General features: G+C 41.6%; 1 protein-coding gene across 4 annotated transcripts in view; it reads right to left on the minus strand.

Moving 5' to 3' along the window:
• PTPRD (protein tyrosine phosphatase receptor type D) overlaps nt 1-19,136 on the minus strand; it is a 376,490-nt gene that overhangs the window by 226,098 nt on the left and 131,256 nt on the right. For all 4 annotated transcript variants that reach the window (XM_035140530.2, XM_060268732.1, XM_035140525.2 and 1 more), the window contains exons 3-4: nt 13,783-13,928; nt 8,639-8,780 (exon numbers count right to left, since the gene is read on the minus strand). In XM_035140530.2, the coding sequence (XP_034996421.2) occupies nt 8,639-8,780; nt 13,783-13,928 (288 nt within the window). The remainder of the gene's footprint in view (nt 1-8,638; nt 8,781-13,782; nt 13,929-19,136) is intronic.

Here is a 19,136-nt window from a genome sequence, read left to right on the forward strand (position 1 = left end):
CCTGCGCCCCCCCCGTCCCATTTCCCAGCACGACAGGCGGTTGGGCAGGCGCAATGTGGCTTCCGAGGGCACTGCTGCGCAGAAGAGCGGCCAGCGGGCGGGCGGGTGCAGCCATGGCACCCTGCGCCACCCAGCCTGGCTGTAGGGCCGGCCCTGCCTCTGGCTGTACTCTTGTTGCTGCTAAAATGTCACCATGACTCAAACAAAGGAAAGAGTGCGGCTGCTGGATGTTGCAAGGAGTCTCCGCTACCATACTATGTTACTACGTTACACAATTTAGGTCTTCAGATTCACTGACCCTGCAGACCCATCCCCAATGCCACGCAAAAGCATATTGTGTCTTGAGGCCCCAAGCCAGCCCCCCATGAAATAACTACACATGGACACAGAATTAAGATTGATGGGTAACATTAAGGCCACAACTTTACTGATGGCAAATTAAATGTGAGTGGTATTAGCATAGGCATTGGCTGAAGACTATAACAGACTACTGCCCCAGTTGGCATAGCCTATGTAGGTAAACCCATCGGGGCAGCAACATCGGGGTTTTGCCCGACAGAAGCTTACTGCGAGGTTCCTGTGATCCCGGCATGGCCCTAGCCCATCAAGCGGACTTCGGACGAGATCTGGGACCCCCAGATTCCTTTAATGGAATACCTTTTGATCATTGAGGGGCAGGTGTTGGCCACACCTCCCCTCCACACACAAAATTAAGCCAATGCCTAACCGCCATACCTGGAAAGTTGTGATGATTGCTAAGGGGGTAGGCAAAAAACCAATTGCCCAGTGCCAATTTGCCAAATGGATAAAAATTCCTACCCGGCCCCTGTCCCAAGACAGGCGACTCACACATAGTCCAAAGCAAGGCCGAGAACCTACACTAAGGGCGGTAGGGTGGGTGTTCAGCAGCGCCAATCAAGTGCCTAGGGCACTCTTGTGCTGATGCTTATATAATTCGTTAACCACCCCCACCCTTTTCCTGATTGGCTGTGAACTGTGATGCCTATTTAGAGAAATGAAACTTAGACCTAGAAACGAAACCTACTTAGTCAGGGGTGTGTCCAGGGGCCCAGTCACAAGAAGGACTGCCTTCTGAGGACGATCCTATCTGCAAACATACACAAAATGGATATTACAGGAGTGACCATGTAGGTGTGCATGTGTATGAGAGTGAGAGAGATCCAATTTCATAGAATCATAGAGTTGGAAGAGACCACAAGGGCCATCCAGTCCAACCCACTGCCAAGTAGGAAACACCATCAAAGCATTCCTGACAGATGGCTGTCAAGCCTCCAGTTAAAGACCTCCAAAGAAGGAGACTCCACCACTCCACCACACTCCTTGGTAGCAAATTCCACTGCTGTACAGCTCTTACTGTCAGGAAGTTCTTCCTAATGTTTAGGTGGAATCTTCTTTCTTGTAGTTTGAATCCATTGCTCCGTGTCCACTTCTCTGGAGCAGCAGAAAACAACCTTTCTCCCTCCTTTATATGACATCCTTTTATATATTTGAACATGGCTATCATATCACCCCTTAACCTTCTCTTCTCCAGGCTAAACATACCCAGCTCCCTAAGCCGTTCCTCATAAGGCATTGTTTCCAGGCCTTTGACCATTTTGGTTGCCCTCTTCTGGACATGTTCCAGCTTGTCAGTATCCTTCACAGTACTCCAGGTGAGGTCTGAACAGAGCGGAATACAGTGGTACTATTACTTCCCATGATCTAGATGCTATACTCCTATTGATGCAGCCCAGAATTGCATTGGCTTTTTTAGCTGCTGCATCACACTGTTGACTCATGTCAAGTTTGTGGTCTACCAAGACTCCTGAATTTATTCAGACTGAAACAGAGAAGACTTACTGTCCTTACCATAGGACCATAACATAGAATGATCTCGCTTTAACTCAGCTACACTATCCATTCCGTATCGGAATAAAGCTTGCATTGAAATGAGAATTTCCACTTGCATCCTGCTTCTTGCCAAACCAAGAGTTGTTGCAATTTTGAAGCTAGCATTATACTCTTGGTCTCTTCTTCCTAGCCTTTTCAAGGAGTTAGGCATCAATAATAGAGACGAGCCTTCCTAATGCTTTTTCACGCCATTTACCCCATGCACAAATTGCCAGTGGGTCACACAAATTCATCCCCGCATATAAGCTCACTGACACCAAAAGGCTCCACTTCTTCCACTTGCAACTTGGGCGCTCTCCAAATGACTTGCTGTTCAGCTGTTTTCCTGCTCCGTGTTATTTATTCTGTTTGCATAGTAATAACTCTGATGAGGCATACAGTCATTTGGGACCACATTCTAGTGCAAGCCAAATAAAATAGGAGAAAAGCGGGGAAACAACAGACATTGCAAAACACACTCATACACGTGTTCAAAAAACTACTAACTCTTCTCCTAGAGAGATGCAGCAAACAAGTCCAGCATTTTTTCTTTCTTGAAATAATCTATATAGAGATTGCACTCCTAATTTTCACATGAAGACTACTTTGTATAGCACGATAATGACATAATTGTACACAAGTCTGTACACGATATACACTAAAATGGTATCGCATATTGTGCAGCAAAACCAAACTGCTTGGACTTCAGAGGGATAATCAAGAATCCCTCGACCACATATTTCCATGGACTTTGTCCCTTAATTTTCTCCCCACTTATGCATCTTCTACTCGCCTGTAGCTGAGTGCAAGTGCGGTGCCAAGAAATAATTAAATAATTCAAACCAAACCCAGAAATGGCAAGAGGGAACTGGAGAGTCCTTGTGGCTCATGAAGAGACCCTCCCCAGAGCCCAAAGAGGATGTCAGTGATGGCGGAGGAAGCCCCAAAGAGACCTGAGGAATAACAGGGCTTTGTTTAGGCTGCTCAGCCTCCCCGCCTAACAGCTGATGTGTGGGGTAGCAAAGCAGCAGCAGCAGCAGCCACATTCCCATGTGTCCTTCCGCCAGCCCCAGAGCTTGAATTCTGGTTGTGTCTATTTTTGGATACATTATTTTTGGTTTGAAGAGAGAATGATGGAGAGGGCATTTAAAGGGTCCTCCTCACTTTACATGATTTCACTTATGTGTGCGGGGGCCAAGAATGGAAACCTTGCATGCGTTGGGGGGGATGCCTGTACCAGCGTTGACCTACATTTATTTAGATAGCTGCTATTTTAGTGCTATGTATATGCATTGCAAATCTCTATGTTGGACAAGAAGCTACAGTTAGAACTGGGTATGGAATAACTGATTGGTTCAAAATTGGGAAAGGAGTACAACAAGGCTGTATATTGTCTCCCTGCTTATTTAACTTATATGCAGAATTCATCATGCGAAAGGCTGGACTAGATGAATCCCAAACTGGAATTAAGATTGCTGGAAGAAATATCAACAACCTCAGATATCCTGATGACACAACCTTGATGGCAGAAAGTGAGGAGGAATTAAAGAACCTTTTAATGAGGGTGAAAGAGGAGAGCACAAAATATGGTCTGAAGCTCAACATAAGAAAAACTAAGATCATGGCCACTGGTCCCATCACCTCCTAGGAAATAGAAGGGGAAGAAATGGAGGCAGTGAGAGATTTTACTTTCTTGGGCTCCATGGTCACTGCAGCTGGTAACAGCAGTCACGAAATTAAAAGATGCCTGCTTCTTGGGAGGAAAGCAATGACAAACCTAGGCAGCAGCTTAAAAAGCAGAGACATCACCTTGCCAAAGGTCCATATAGTTAAAGCTATGGTTTTCCCAGTAGTAATGTATGGAAGTGAGAGCTGAACCATAAAGAAGGCTGATCTCTGAAGAATTTATGCTTTTGAATTATGGTGCTGGAGGAGACTCTTGAGAGTCCCATGGACTGCAAGAAGATCAAACCTATCCATTCTGAAGGAAATCAGCCCTGAGTGCTCACTGGAAGGACAGATCCTGAAGCTGAGACGCCAATACTTTGGCCACCTCATGAGAAGAGAAGACTCCCTGGAAAAGACCCTTATGTTGGGAAAGATTGAGGGCACTAGGAGAAGGGGACGACAGAGGACGAGATGGTTGAATGGTGTTCTCAAAGTGACTAACATGAGTTTGACCAAGCTGCGGGAGCCAGTGGAAGAGAGGCGTGCCTGGTGTGCTCTGGTCCATGGGGTCACGAAGAGCCAGGCACGACTAAATGACTAAACAACAACAACAACATATGCATTGCAGAGGCACAATTAGCAGCAATAAGAGACATGAGGAGTCCTGACACAGGAAGGTGCATTTGACTCAGTTCTGCTTTGTTGTAGAATTAATTTTGCAAGGATAATAATATTTTCTGGCTAATGGCACATTTGTGAGAATTATTAGTTCCATTACACTTTCTCCTATTCCCTCCACTACACAGCCTGGAGTGTTCTTCTGAATCCAATCCCATTTGGCATCCCACAGTAGATACTACTACAGTGAGTAGCCCACTACTGAATTTAGAATACATATTTGATAAACAGTGATTCAAAAACTGAGCAACAGTGAGCAAAAGTGTGTTTTGCAGATTTGGGAATGTCCATGCCTACATTTATGAGCTTCCTTTATCTCATTCCCTAGAAAGTTCCATATTTTCTCTCAAGCCTAACAAAACTGACAACTCATTAATCATTTCTAATTATATGCTGTTTGGGAGAGAAATTTCTCTGTACAAATCTTTATGCCCAGAGAACTAGTTCATAATGATGCATTTATTTCTAGTCCCTTATTATGATTACTTTTTTAAATTTTAAAAAAATCAAGTAATCCACACTTTACCAAAATTGTTATGATTGACCAGTTGTTTTCATTTCAATCATTCATTTTAAAGAGGGGGGAGACAACTGTTTGACTAACTGTCAAGAAGTTATGCTTTGTTCTTTAATGTTCCTAGCAGAGCTCTCCAGCAGAAACACTTTATAATAAAAGCAGTAATAAGTACCATTTTCACAGCAGGGAAAAGAATGTTCATCTTCAAAAATGGGGTATTAATAAAATGTTATCATAATGAACTATCTAATTATGGTCACAAAGTACTACACAGTTGCTGGTATAATTATTTGTCACTTGGGGGTGTTAAAGTCTTTCCCCATCCCCCACACAGTCCCTCTTCACATGCTTTTTGTTTTGTGTGTGGCTGTGTTTGCAAATCATAGTAAACCGTATGTATTGCTGTACAGTAATGTGAATATAGAATTAGCTCTGACTTCCCACCTCCTCTAGCACAAATGGGAGCACCAAAACATGATGCTTAATTAGCCATAGATCTCAATTCAGGATAGTGCTTTGCATTATTCAACTACAGCCAGGAAATCAAAAACAAACCTTGGTTTCACACCATGTTTTCCTTGGGGTGAAACAAACCACAATCCCTAGTACAGACATAATGCCAAGGCAGGTACTATGGTTTGTTGCTTCCACTCACACTAGGTTAGAGGCATAACGGGAGCCAACTGCAAATTCACAATGAACTATTAACCATGGTTTACTGTGATATGTAAACACAGCCAGTGTGTGTTCTGCTTTTGAGATAGACATCTGCTTTTACAAAAATGAAAAAAACAAAACAAAACACTTTTTGTTGTGTTATTTTCACGCACCTGGCTCATCAAATCAGCAACTGACAAATGATGCATTGCAGGAGAATAATGAAACTCTTCTGTTATTCAGATTGTTACAGGCACCCAAATCATGTGTTTAGATGGTATTTTTGGTTAGCCTCTGGAAATTTGGCAAATGCAGTCTGCCCTACTCAAGTGCAACAACAGCCCAGCTCCCCCCTGCTCTATGCTCAGGCAGACTACCATATCTCTTATTTCATACGTAATTAGAAATACAAGTTCAAGTCAGAAGTTGGCAACTGAGAATATATCATGGAGACATAGATTAGTTGTACTGTATTTTATCTTATTATTTATCTTTATTTACTTGTTTATGTATTAAAAACTTTATATTGGAACTTTATTTTACAGTTGTCAAGGCCAGTAGCTAGCACAACATATATACTGTTGTTTATCGCGATTAGTTAGAAGTGGGGCAGAGTGTACCCTATATTCTTACGTCACCTATGGAGACACTTTTGAGAGCTGTTTAGTATGAATGTTCACTACATGTGCAAAGCAAATGACAATAGAGATCTGTTGTATGGACTGTTAAAATTATCTCACCATAGTCTTCCACACAGGGTGAAAGCACAAATAAGCCAGCAACAAAACCTAATCAAATCTATTAATCTCAAAACAGCAAAAACAAACAAATGAACAATATGATTTGCAAAGTTTCCAGGGATCTAAAACAGCAGTGGGGAACACCCCAGTCTGTGAACCAAATCAGCCCAGCAAAGATTGTACGGTTTATCATCCAATTTCTCCCAAAGTACAGTTACCTGATCCACACCTGACACCATATGGGTCATATGAGTCATCATATGGCTGTCAAGGAAAAACCAGGAACCTTAAAGTGCTCTCCCTATTCTTCCTTGTGTTGTGTTTATTTCCACTTTCTATCCTCATTGCCCAACCTACACAGAGCACGTTGAAGATCATAGAATCATAGAGTTGGAAGAGACCACAAGGGCCATCCAGTCCAACCCCCTGCCAAGCAGGAAACATCATCAAAGCATTCTTGACATATGCCTGTCAAGCCTCTGCTTAAAGACCTCCAAAGGAGGAGACTCCACCACACTCCTTGGTAGCAAATTCCACTGCCGAACAGCCCTTACTGACAGGAAGTTCTTCCTAATGTTTAGGTGGAATCTTCTTTCTTGAATCCATTGCTCCGTGTCCGCTTCTCTGGAGCAGCAGAAAACAACCCTTCTCCCTCCTCTATATGACATCATTTTATATATTTGAGCATGGCTATCACCCCTTAACCTTCTTTTCTCCGGGCTAAACATACCCAGCTCCCTAAGCCGTTCCTGTTAGGATTTGATAGTAGATTCTGTTCCACATTAAAAAGGAACAGGCTTGGAAGAGGATGTTGAATGTGTCACATGATGTATACTTCCGTTTGTTGTGCTATTGTATTGTATTCACTTTACTTCGCTATGCTGAAGGAGGAAGACGTATCTGTATATGCTCTGATATGCTTCTAGAATAAACTGCTTGTAAATATTCAAGAACCTCTCTCTGTGTCTTATCTGCTGCCAACCACGCTAAGGCCTTTGTTTCCAGGCCTTTGACCATTTTGGTTGCCCTCTTCTGGACACGTTCCAGCTTGTCAGTATCCTTCTTGAACTGTGGTGCCCAGAACTGGACACAGTACTCCAGGTGAGGTCTGACCAGAGCAGAATACAGTGGTGCTATTACTTCCCTTGATCTAGACGCTATACTCCTATTGATGCAGCCCAGAATTGCATTGGCTTTTTAAGCTGCTGCATCACACTGTTGACTCATGTCAAGTTTGTGGTCTACCAAGACTCCTAGATCCTTTTCACATGTACTGCTCTCAAGCCAGGTGTCTCCCATCCTGTATTTGTGCCTTTCATGTCAGAGTTCATTTCCATCACAAGTATGAACCATGGCAAAAAGGCGGAAGTAGGGAACTATGTGTTTATACACAACTTGGAAAATGTCTCATAGCGATGAAGAGCAAATTAGCCATTCATACTTCAAGGGACATGAAATAAAAATACCTATAAAATTGAGAGGAGGAGGGAACCAAAACTCCAAGACCCCCACCCCCCTACATATATTATTCCTTGGTTATCACTGAGTATCTACAGATGCATCACAGGTAACAACATATATGTCCTTATTTTTAAAGACTGGAACTCAGATATAAAAGGCCATCTGATTTCTGGCATTTACCACAAGGAAGTTGTCTCTAGTGGATTCACATGACACCTGTGAATCATGAAACAAAACACATACAGTATATGGTAGGAGCACAAAATGTTATTTCAAAGTCATCCTTGATAGCTCTGATTGACCAAGAAATACAAAGAGTCAGAACAAGATGACAAGCATTCCTATTGCTGAAAGAAAGGTTGTTTGTGTTCACCAAAGTGCTTAACTACCTACAGCTCATCATTATGTAAATAAATTCTGTTTCTATAGTTTTGCCAAGGTCAGTGTCAACTTGCTTAGGTTACCTTTGATATAAATGCCTATCACACAGCATAAAATGCCAAGGGCAGCACTTTGAAAACCCAATTCATCCAAAAACCGTAGAGTGCATTTAGCTCTAGCTCCCTTCTTCATTTTAAATTCTCCTATTTTTTTATGTCTGAACTTCAGTATTTCTTCTGAGAGAAGAAAGAACAATTTATACATTAAAAGCAACCGAAAGTACATCAAATGAAAGTAGCAACTGAATGTACATCAAATATAGCTTCTCTCCAGATCACATAGCAACCTATCCACCATAAAGCAGAAGAGATAAACCAACAGCTATTGTAGGGACGAATCCCAGGCACCGGGAAGGAAGATATCACAAACTGCACTCACTACACACAACTGCACAGGGCACAACTGATTGCGATGTAATCATTATGTCAACTCAGTTTGAAAGAGAACAATTTCTAGGTGAAAAACAGATCAGACTTTTCCCATTTTCAAGTATACTGTAACTCTGTTAACACATTTCCCTACCATCTGTAAAAAAACAAAAGCAAACAAATATCTATAAAATAGTAAATATATGGAAGCCACTTACCACGTAACACAGTGAGTCTTGTGGACACACTTATTTCTCCAACACTGTTGGAAGCAACACATTCATAAATAGCTTCATCTCGTGGAGTCCGTAGCGGTTGTATTCTGAGAACGGATCCGGATCCATCATCAAACTCTATTACCTATTGAAGGAAACAGGAGCTGTCACAGGTGTTGTAACAAATACCTGCCCCTCCACTAAGCCTGGGTATTTAATACAGAATCTCACTGGTCTAAATTCCTCTAACATGGACATCAATGATTGATTTCCTACGAGTGGAAAGGAGCAGATTTAAGAGTCAGTCATATCTCCTGGCCCTAAGTAAGGGGGATAAAATGCAAAAGAGAATGCAGTTCTCAAATTTTAACTCACTATAAAACTCTCTAGTGGTGGGCTGGCCAAATTGCCATTACTTTGAAAGCAACATAAAAGACCAGTGATGGCGAGCCATGTGAAGATCATCCAGCCACGCCCATGGCATGCATAGTCACCATGACCAAATGACTGCAGGGGGGGGGGGATATCTGTGTCACTCACATGCATATGGGGTTGGCTGGTAGGTATAATACAAAAAAAAGCACAACCTCCAAGGCCACCTCAGCCATCGCCCCCAGAGAGTTTGTTCTTGTGGCAAAGGATCCACAGCCTATTCCAGGCCTCAGAAGACATATGTTTCATGTTTAAAATGGTAAGCAGGAATTAATGGATGCCTTTGCAGATCATCATCACTGAGGGACACTGAAAGGGCGTGAAACTGTGAGCATGCTGGTGTATTTTGGGTCTGTGACTGACTTACAACCACATGGCAGATGAAAAATTGAATCTGGGAAACAAATGTACAGCTAAGACCACATCAACAAGTTTTTTCATGACCTCAACTTTATTGGGCATGCAATAATTGTCCAGTGCTTTTAAAAGTGCTTGTTTAGTTTGTTTATAAAGTAACTGCATACTTCAATTTCATAAAAAAAGTCAAAGAGGTTTACAAAAAGTAAAATGTAATAAGAACAACCCAGAACAGCACACAGATCACCAGGTGTCTATTAAGTAGCACGCTTTCTTAATTTTCTGCATAAGCCTGGTGGGCAAAAGAAGAGAGGCTTCAGCAAATGCCTGCAAGTCCATACAGAAAGTGCCTGTATACAATGCTCTACTGGAAGTGTTTGCAATGGGAGTGAGCTAACACTGAAGGCTTGGTTTTATGTTGAAGTCAAATGTGCTCACCAACTCAGGAGACAACCAGCAATGCTCCAGCCAATGATCTCAGTGACTGAGCTGGGTTATAAGAGCCAATGTGGTCCCTAAGGCATCCTAGACCTATGGCGCTCAGGGATTTGTAAATTAATATAAGGACCATGAACCTAGTTTCCTTTACTAACACCTGTTGAAATTTGCAAGCACTGGTGGATGGGAGGCAGGAATCCCCTTACTACTCCCATATGCAGGGCTGCAACCACAGTGGTTGATTAAGGATAGTTTAACTCCATGGAGATTTCAGGGAATTTGCTGGCTTCTCTTGCCACCTTTCAAACAAACACAGATAGAGCCATATTCCCTGTTCCTAACTTCTAGAAAACTAGGATAAATGGCAAGTTTGCCCCTGCCCTGAAATTCACTCAAGATGGAAGGGGAATCCATCCACATTTAAACAAACGTGTGCTAAAAGCCTGTTGAAAAGTCAGTTTAAACTCTCCTGGGGTAATAAATAATGGATGATATCTTTTTTAGCCTTTCATATACATTTCAGTTTACTGGGGAAAATGCATTCTTCCCTAGACTTTGATCTACATTTTTAAAAATGGGAAATTAGAAATTGAACAGCCATGGAAGCCTAATTCAAGAGGCACTTCAATATTTAAAGGATCATGCGAAGGAAAGAGTTTGACTCACAGACCATGTACACTTCTCTTCATATAATGCTTGTCTAGTTCCCTGTTTCACACAATCCCTGCATAGTTTATATGTCTTTGGTGTATGTCAATTAATCTTGGGGAACATGCAGCCTCCCACAGAAAGCGGCTAAAATGTTCAGATCTCATTTTTTTGGAATAGGCAAGGAAGCATAGGTAGATTGTGGGTTGCAAGATGGGAGGTAAGGAAGGAGAGAAACCTCTTCTTCACCTTACTCCTCTTATTCTGCTTTGGGGTTGTAATAAAAACATAGCAAAAGCAATATAAACAAACCGATAAATATTTTGCAGAGTTATACTTCTAGATCTATATTTTCCTAGACTAATGTTGTGCTATATATAAACTAGGACTAATAAAGCACTATATGCTGAGATTTAATAAAGCATTATATGCTGCCCAAGGCACAACAAATGCTTAGTAAGGCAGGAAGGATCCTACTGCAATTACAGGAGCTTGGATAGCTCCAAACATGCAATTTGCTCCAACAAGCTCTGGAACTCAACAATTTGGTTGGTGGGAGTAGGACTCCTGACACAGAAGTGAGTAATTAAGTTCTTGTTTAACCACTCCTATTGAATATGTATTACCACATTCTGAATCTGTTGATATTGTGAAGCACACATAACCAAGGTAGTCAGTGTGATGTCCTCCATCTGTTGTTGGACCACAACTACAACTTCCATTAGCCCCAGCCAGAACCTCTAATTACCAGGAATGATGGGACCCCAAAACCAACAACACGTAAGTTCATGTGCTTTGCCTCAACAATTCTATACCAGTTGAGCCTTGTAACAAGCAGTGAAAACTCCAGATTATTATTTGAGGTTAACATGTATATAGAACATTCATCATGGCTACGAACAGAGGAGTGGGAAGGGCTGAAGGCCTACTGCAGTTCTTTGCCACACACACTGGTCTAAAACAGTTATGAATGCAAATTAAAATGATATAGCAAACATATTTGTTCCTAACCTGGTTTGCTTACAGAAGTTCCAACAGCACAAGTATCAGTAACAACAACAATCAAGTATTAAAGTGTGAAGCAGATAGCATCTACAATGTTGGGGTTCAATTCTTTTTCATCTCGGGAAACTGATTAAAAGAAACACTTAAGAAGAAATGCAGTGGAGAATACTTATTCATATACAGTGGTGCCTCGACTTACGAATTTAATCCGTTCTGAAGGCACCTTCGTAGGTCGAAAAATCCGTAAGTCGAAAAGTGCCATTGGAAACGCGATTTCCCATAGGAATGCATTGGAAATGGAAAAAATTCATAAGTCGAAGCAACCCCATCTAAAAATTCGTAAGTCGAAAAAACCCTATCTAAAACCGCCGCGGTTTCCGTTTGGATGTCGAGAAATTTGTAAGCGTGCGGCCATTTGCCCCATTCGTAAGTCGAAAAATTCGGTTGTCGAGTCGTTCATAAGTCGAGGTACCACTGTATATATATGAAAGGTATTTTCTGTTACATTAAAGTAATAATAATTAGGACTATAAACCAAACTTGGGATTTACATATTAATCTAAAGCTTGGGTACAGGGAGAGGGAAATGAGTGCCTCTCAGCAATGTATGTAAGAAAATGTGCAACAAGAGCTTCCTTTGGGATGACGTCATTAAAGTCAAGCAACGAGGGACAAGAAAGGGAATAGCATTAGGCTGCCCTATTGACCAGGAATATGATAAACAATATCATATAGTTTAAAATGATATGATTCAACCCCACAAGAGGCCATGATGGCCACCAACTTTGATGGCTTGGAGAGGATAAAAGGATTCGAAAACCCATAGAAGATAAGGCTATCAATGACTACCAATAATGAAAATGTTCCTCCTCTTAATGGCAGAGAGGCAGAATACTTCTGAATTCTGGTTGGTGGAAACAAAAGGAGCAAGAGTGCTGTGGTGGCCCTGCTTTCAGGTCTCCGAAAGGTATCCAGTTGGCTACTGTAAGAACAAGACGCTGGACTAAATAAGCCACTCACCTCACCTCAGCAAGATCTCAATATGTTCTTAAGATGCTATAACCTACTATCTACCATGCTTCTATTTAAAGGTAAAGGGACCCCTGACCATTAGGTCCGGTCGTGACCGACTCTGGGGTTGCGCGCTCATCTCACATTATTGGCCAAGGGAGCCGGCATATAGCTTCCAGGTCATGTGGCCAGCATGACAAAGCCGCTTCTGGCAAACCAGAGCAGCACATGGAAACGCCGTTTACCTTCCTGCTGTAGCGGTTCCTATTTATCTACTTGCATTTTGACGTGCTTTCGAACTGCTAGGTTGGCAGGAGCTGGGACCGAGCAACGGGAGCTCACCCCGTCACAGGGATTCGAACCGCCGACCTTCTGATCAGCAAGCCCTAGGCTCAGTGGTTTAACCACAGCGCCACCTGGGTCCCGATGCTTCTATTTATGATTGCTTTTTTTCCTCATTATTGTTTGTGTATTTATTTCGCCCCATCAACCTGTAAACAACAAAGAACTTCCCAAATACTGATACTAAACATAAAATCTGAGAACTGTACGCTGGACCAATATGCAGGCCATTAGCGTACATGCAGCCGTGCCATCTCGTATCCGATGGAAGGGGATCAGCAGCAGGAAGGGGCTTTGGGGCATAGTGTACCAAGCCCAGGAGAAAAAGGCAAGGCTGGAGAAGAGAACCCCATCCCAACCCAAATTGGCACACTATTACTAACATGGTGGTTGTATTGCTTATGTGATGCTGATTCCCACTGATAAACCACTGATAAACATTATCCACTACCCTTCTGAGTTCTTAACCTGACTTGAATATTTTTTCCAGTGTCTTCCCAGAATCATACTTCTAACTCTTCGACAAAATTCACCATACATTGGGAGCTGTATTTGGGAACAGGTCACTGAGAAGCACAGCACAGCCAACCCAAGCAAGTGGAATACAAAAGAAGAAAGCAGAGTAGGGATTACAAAATAAATCAATTCATAGCACATCTCACTCTCAGTCTGGTCAGGGGTTATGTGGAGAACTGTTACAAACTGAACTAGAATTTCTATTTAGGGAGAGATCCTAAAATGTGTGTGTGTGTGTGTGTGTGTGTGTGTGTGTGTGTGTGTGTGTTTTGTTCCGGTACACCAATGTAAGCATCAAGGCTGTAGTTCAATACGATAACTGTTCAAAAGCAATAGGGAATAATCAGGCGATATTAAAGTAAATGTTTTTCAGAGGAACAGAACAATGGACCTAATACCTCAAATCTCTGATTGCTGACTTTCTTGCCCTTTTTGTTCCAGACAATCTTAGGTCTCGGGTCTCCTGTAGCTTGGCAGATGAATGATGCAACTCCCCCAGAGACTCCTATCTGGTCAACGGGTGTTCTTGTAAACTTTGGTGGTGCTAAAAAAGAAAAAGAAAAGCAAAATAAATCTAAGCAAGAAATATCCAAAAGAGTGCGTCAAGCTGTCAAAAGAACTAAAATAGAAATCTGTTGTTTCTCTAAAAACAAGGTTAACCCTTAAAGCAAGGGAAATGAAAGCTGGCATGTAGATGGATACATTACAATATTCCTGCACAGAAGGCACTTTCAGGTAGGAATTAACATGCTGTGTGCATGCAGATCACTGCATGGGATCATCTCATATACAGTGTACATTGGGGTGGGAACCGGGCGCCCTACAGATGTTGTTGGACTACAGCTCCCATAAACCCTGACCATAAACCCTCCATTTAGCCATGCCGAAAGGGAGACAGAATCTAACAACATTTATATGACCATGGGTTCCCTTTCCTTAATGTACATGAACTAGGATACTGCGTCCAATTGGGGGTGCCTGGCCTCACTGGTGGAGGAACGGGAGTGTGGAGGGAGCAGACCGCCCCCCAGCACCACTATTCCGGTAGGGTGCCATTGCAGCACCCCCTCTGGACATGCGGCATGCCTCATGCAGGGGGGGGTACGTCACGCCCTCGCGGGCAGCATACCACGCCCCCGAAATGTGCACCACACCCCTGTGGGTGGCACGCCACTCCCCTTGGGCATGTGCCATGGCCCTGGGGGCACCAGCCACGTCCCCGCCTGCTCTCCGCCCCCAGTTGAATAGCTTTCTGTTTCCTTACACCAAATATGCCAAGAAGGTTGAAGTTCCAAATGGAAACTCTCACAAAGACCTGCCTTCATACAGGATTAAAAGGAAAAATGCTTATTCATTGACATGGCTCCAAAATGTGATTTAGCGCACCTGAGCTCACACACACACACACACAGACACACACACCACAAGCTACCATAGAGAGAGGGATAGACATCCCGCCATCAATCAAACAAAAGCTGGCAGAGGGAGAGAGAAAGAAACAGCAAACAGAACAATCAATTATCTGTGAGGAATTGCAAGAGGGGGGCTCATTCCCCCTTACTCAGAGCAATAAAAAGTATTTTGTTCCTGTGTTTGAATATACAGTGTCATGGAATGCTACTAGCAGGAATTCATCCGCAATGTTTAATAATTTAATGAGATCTGTGAGTAAAAAAATCCAGTGATTGGAACCTGTGTTAACTGAAGCTCTTGGTTAACCCTGAGGCCAAATATGCCCTCTGACATCTGACAAAAAGACTGATGCACTGATATCTAATTAGGGCATGCAGATGTATGTGCTGACGAGTCCTTGAAGACAACTGCAGCAGTCTTTTCTGTTGCAGAACTGGTCAGCCTTTCAAAATCCTTATTTTTTTCAGAGAGGGAGAGGGAGAGGGAGAGAGAGAGAGAGAGGCAATAAAAGGTTCAGTGAACCCAGTACGGAGCCTTTGAAGTCTGTTGGGTTAGCTTCCTCAATAGTCCAAAGGATTCTTGGCTATCAAGAATCTACATGCCTTAGAAACATACGCGTTCCTAAGACTTCCATTAACAAATTAATATTCGTTCTGCTTAAAGAAAACTGCAAAAAAGAATGAACAAAAACTACAGGAGGACTGAGTTGCTGAAAACTGTTGGCCTTAATAGGTGCTATCCAAGTAGTGTTCAGAATCACCCAATGTTTATTAGTTTGTTTCTAAATGTTGCTATTCAACTGTTGGTGAAAATAACTGACCAAGGACAACTGACGAAGCAGACAAGGTAAAACTTCCTTTATTCATATTCTTTTTATCGTTAACACCAATAAAGCATTTGCATGATCTATTATTGATAGAAAATGCAACTAGTTTATATTGCCAGATTATCATTTTCTTTTGTCTATATAAGGAAGAATGAGCTACCTTTCAAATTGGCTTGTCAGAGTTCTTTGTAAGTTAAGGTTTGCACATTTCTTCACAAACTGAATGGTCTAATAAAAGCTATCACATTACTATCAAGTCAATAGTCTCCAACTCACATATTAATGCATCACCCTCTTATTTATGGTGGTTGTGAATCATGTCGAATACAGATTATTGTGATAGAAAATGGTGATAATTTCTGGACATTCAGTTACCAAGACGCTCTATAGCACCATTCTGCTGATTAGCACGAGAGCAGCACCAGCTGAAAATTGGCACACATTTTTAACCTTCTTGGAACACCAAAGTGCAAAGTCCAACAAAATGGCTCATTGGCATAGCTCATTAAGCAAAGTTTCATATCTGCGTGGGAAAATTCCAATGCAATATATGCCGCCGAACAAAACGAGACAGAAGTTGCTTCCAGTAAATTAGTCACACAGCATATGCCCCTGAGTTGACCAGGTTGAACATCCAGCTGGGAGAGATAATGAACAAGTAAAGTTCAGTGAAAATGGCAAACACTGTCCTTGTTTGTCTGATTTAACACAGACTTGTGGATGTCATAATATGCACGTCTACTTCCAAACACACAACAAAGGCATTTATAAATCCATTCATTCATTTATCATATAACATTGGTCAATATGGCATATATTATTATTTTTAAAAACCCTGAAAGGTAGGTTATTACTATTCCCATCCTACAGTACTAAGGTTGGAGGCTGACACACAATGACCTGTCTAGGCCATAGAGCAGAATCAGTGCTTGATTTAGTCTCTTCCCATCTGATACTTCATGCTAACTAATGTACTGCACCAGTTTTTGGACTAATAGATGGCAAGCCACAGATAATTTTATTCAGAAACACATTTTTTAAATGAATCTTTACTTGTGTCAGCCGTTGGCCATAGCAATAAAACAACAATACAATATACAAAGAATAGAAATAAGAAGTCAATCATATAGAATACATTTTTAGGGTTTTGAATCAATAGTCAAATAGTGGATCTTATTCTGATTGCCCCAGATAAAAACCTTGCAACCTTTGCTGTCACCTGCTCATATTGATCTGCCAAGAGAAAGGGCACTGTGGCAGTGGTTGGGCGACCCGGAATGGACAATAAAAGAGGGGCGATAATTTCATTTCTCAAGTCTTTATAAAGAGTGCAAGCCAGAAGGGCATGCACCACCAATTTGGGACTGCCATCTCCACAAGTGTTTTTCGTGTGGAATCTGTTGGAATCGTCCCTCAAGTACAGCCGAGGGCAATACATTCGATCTACAGAAACACATTTAATGAGTTGTGTATTATGGAAAGGGCAAGACTGAGTTGCTTTGTAATGTTTGGTACTGTAGGAGGTTCATCACAAGTACTTAGAACCACCCCAGGGGTAATTGAAAAGTGTGAGCGCTGTTAACGCATTACTCACATACATGACAGCATTTTATTTGTTGTGTTTATTTATTTATTAGATTTCTATACCGCCCTTCATCACAAGATCTCAGGGTGGTTCACAAGATTAAAAATACAAGATAAAAGCACAAACGAATAGTTAAAACAAAAAGAACATGAATAAGGGCCTTAGATGATGAACACAGAGTCCGAGTTGGTGCATATATGGGAAGAGTCTGTCTTTGAGGTGACCCTTGGAGAAGGGTCGTGCTTTTAGTCCTATCCTACAATATCAGCTCTTGTTCCTCAGACAAATGCACTCTGAAGGAAGATGTGAGGGTAAATATATCCTGCACACAGAACCAAGAAGGTTTGGGGCACACACTTGCTGAACCTGTGGTTCAGAGTAGGACATGATTGTATCAGCCACCTGTTACGAAGGAGGGGTGGGCCTCAAGAAAACTTAGATCATTAATAATCAGTGTTTTTAAAACAAAAAATAAAAAAAATATTCCTTCCAGTAGCAGCTTAGAGACCAACTAAGTTTGTCATAGGTATGAGCTTTCGTGTGCATGCACACTTCTTCAGATACAGTGTTTTAAAGTCATTGATGTTTTTAAAGTCATTGATAAGCCTATATATTGGTAGATCTTATTATTTTTTGTGCATTTTTAATTGTGTTGTAAGTAAATAATAGCAATACGTATATTGTTAACAGCAACAATGACTGTTTGATTGTCACATGTATACAGTATTATATAAAATCATTATCAATTATCCTAGTTTTTATATTTCTCCAAGACAAACTACTAAACATATGCAGCTCAACTGATGGATCTGGTTGCCCTTCGTTTCTTTTTAAAATAATTTTCATAGCAGACTCATTTACAGCATTCACTGCTAATTTACTCATTAATCATAATTTATCACATCAGTTATGCTGATCATCATTATAAGCAATTACTGCTCCTTAATTCTAACCTGTGCTTACAATGTACCTGCAAATTGGCTTGTGCAAGAAGTTAATTAGCTTTTATTTCTAAAAGGGCACGCAAGTGAGCTATGATTTCATGAAATCTTTTAAGCAAACTCCCAAACAAAGCTTCTGGTATTTTCCTGAGGGTTATAAACTGTCAGTCATAGTATTTCAAAGCTAAGAAATTGTTACACACAATGGTATACTCCATGTAGGGTGGCATTAGTGATAATTCTACCAACAAACCTTTACTTTGATCCCAAGACTTGCTATGCAAATAAATACATGCTTGGGATGTTAAAGGCCCTTAAGCATATTCTTCAAAATATTTTCTTTACTGGGATATCCATTAGTAGTGTGCTACAAAAATAAGTGTACATAATTATTCTCCTTGTCCAGCACCTTGCAAAGTATACTTGGCTAGTCGGCTCTGCTTGCCTTGGTGGGTCACAAATTAGACCCTCCAAGTGCCTCTATTTTCCAGGGACAGTCCTGGATTTACAGAAGCCAACCCGGTTACTGACTTGATCCCAGAATGTCCCGCTTTTCCTTAGGATGTCCCTATTTTAATTGTACCAATGTTAGGAGGGTATGGAGTTATGTGACCCCCCAAGCCAAGGAGATGAGAATCATACAACTTCTAGAAGACACCTGAAGGCAGCCCTGTATAGGGAAGTTTTCAATGTTTAATGTTTTATTGTTATATATATATATATATATATATATATATATATATATATATATATATATATATATTGGAAGCTGCCCATAGTGGCTGGGGCAACCCTGTCAGATGGGTGGAGTATAAATAATAAAATTGTTGTTACTGTATTCCAGGGATGTTCAACAGGTCGATCGCGATCTACTGGTCGATCCCTGTGTGGTTTTGGTCTGGCCCCCTTCCGGCCCCGCCCCACCCTCCACTGTTGGAGAACGGAAGACAGAGTTCACAAACTGAGGCTGCTTCCCCACCCCCCCAC

This window comes from Zootoca vivipara, chromosome 16 (assembly GCF_963506605.1).
Source record: "Zootoca vivipara chromosome 16, rZooViv1.1, whole genome shotgun sequence".
Lineage (NCBI taxonomy): Eukaryota > Metazoa > Chordata > Lepidosauria > Squamata > Lacertidae > Zootoca > Zootoca vivipara.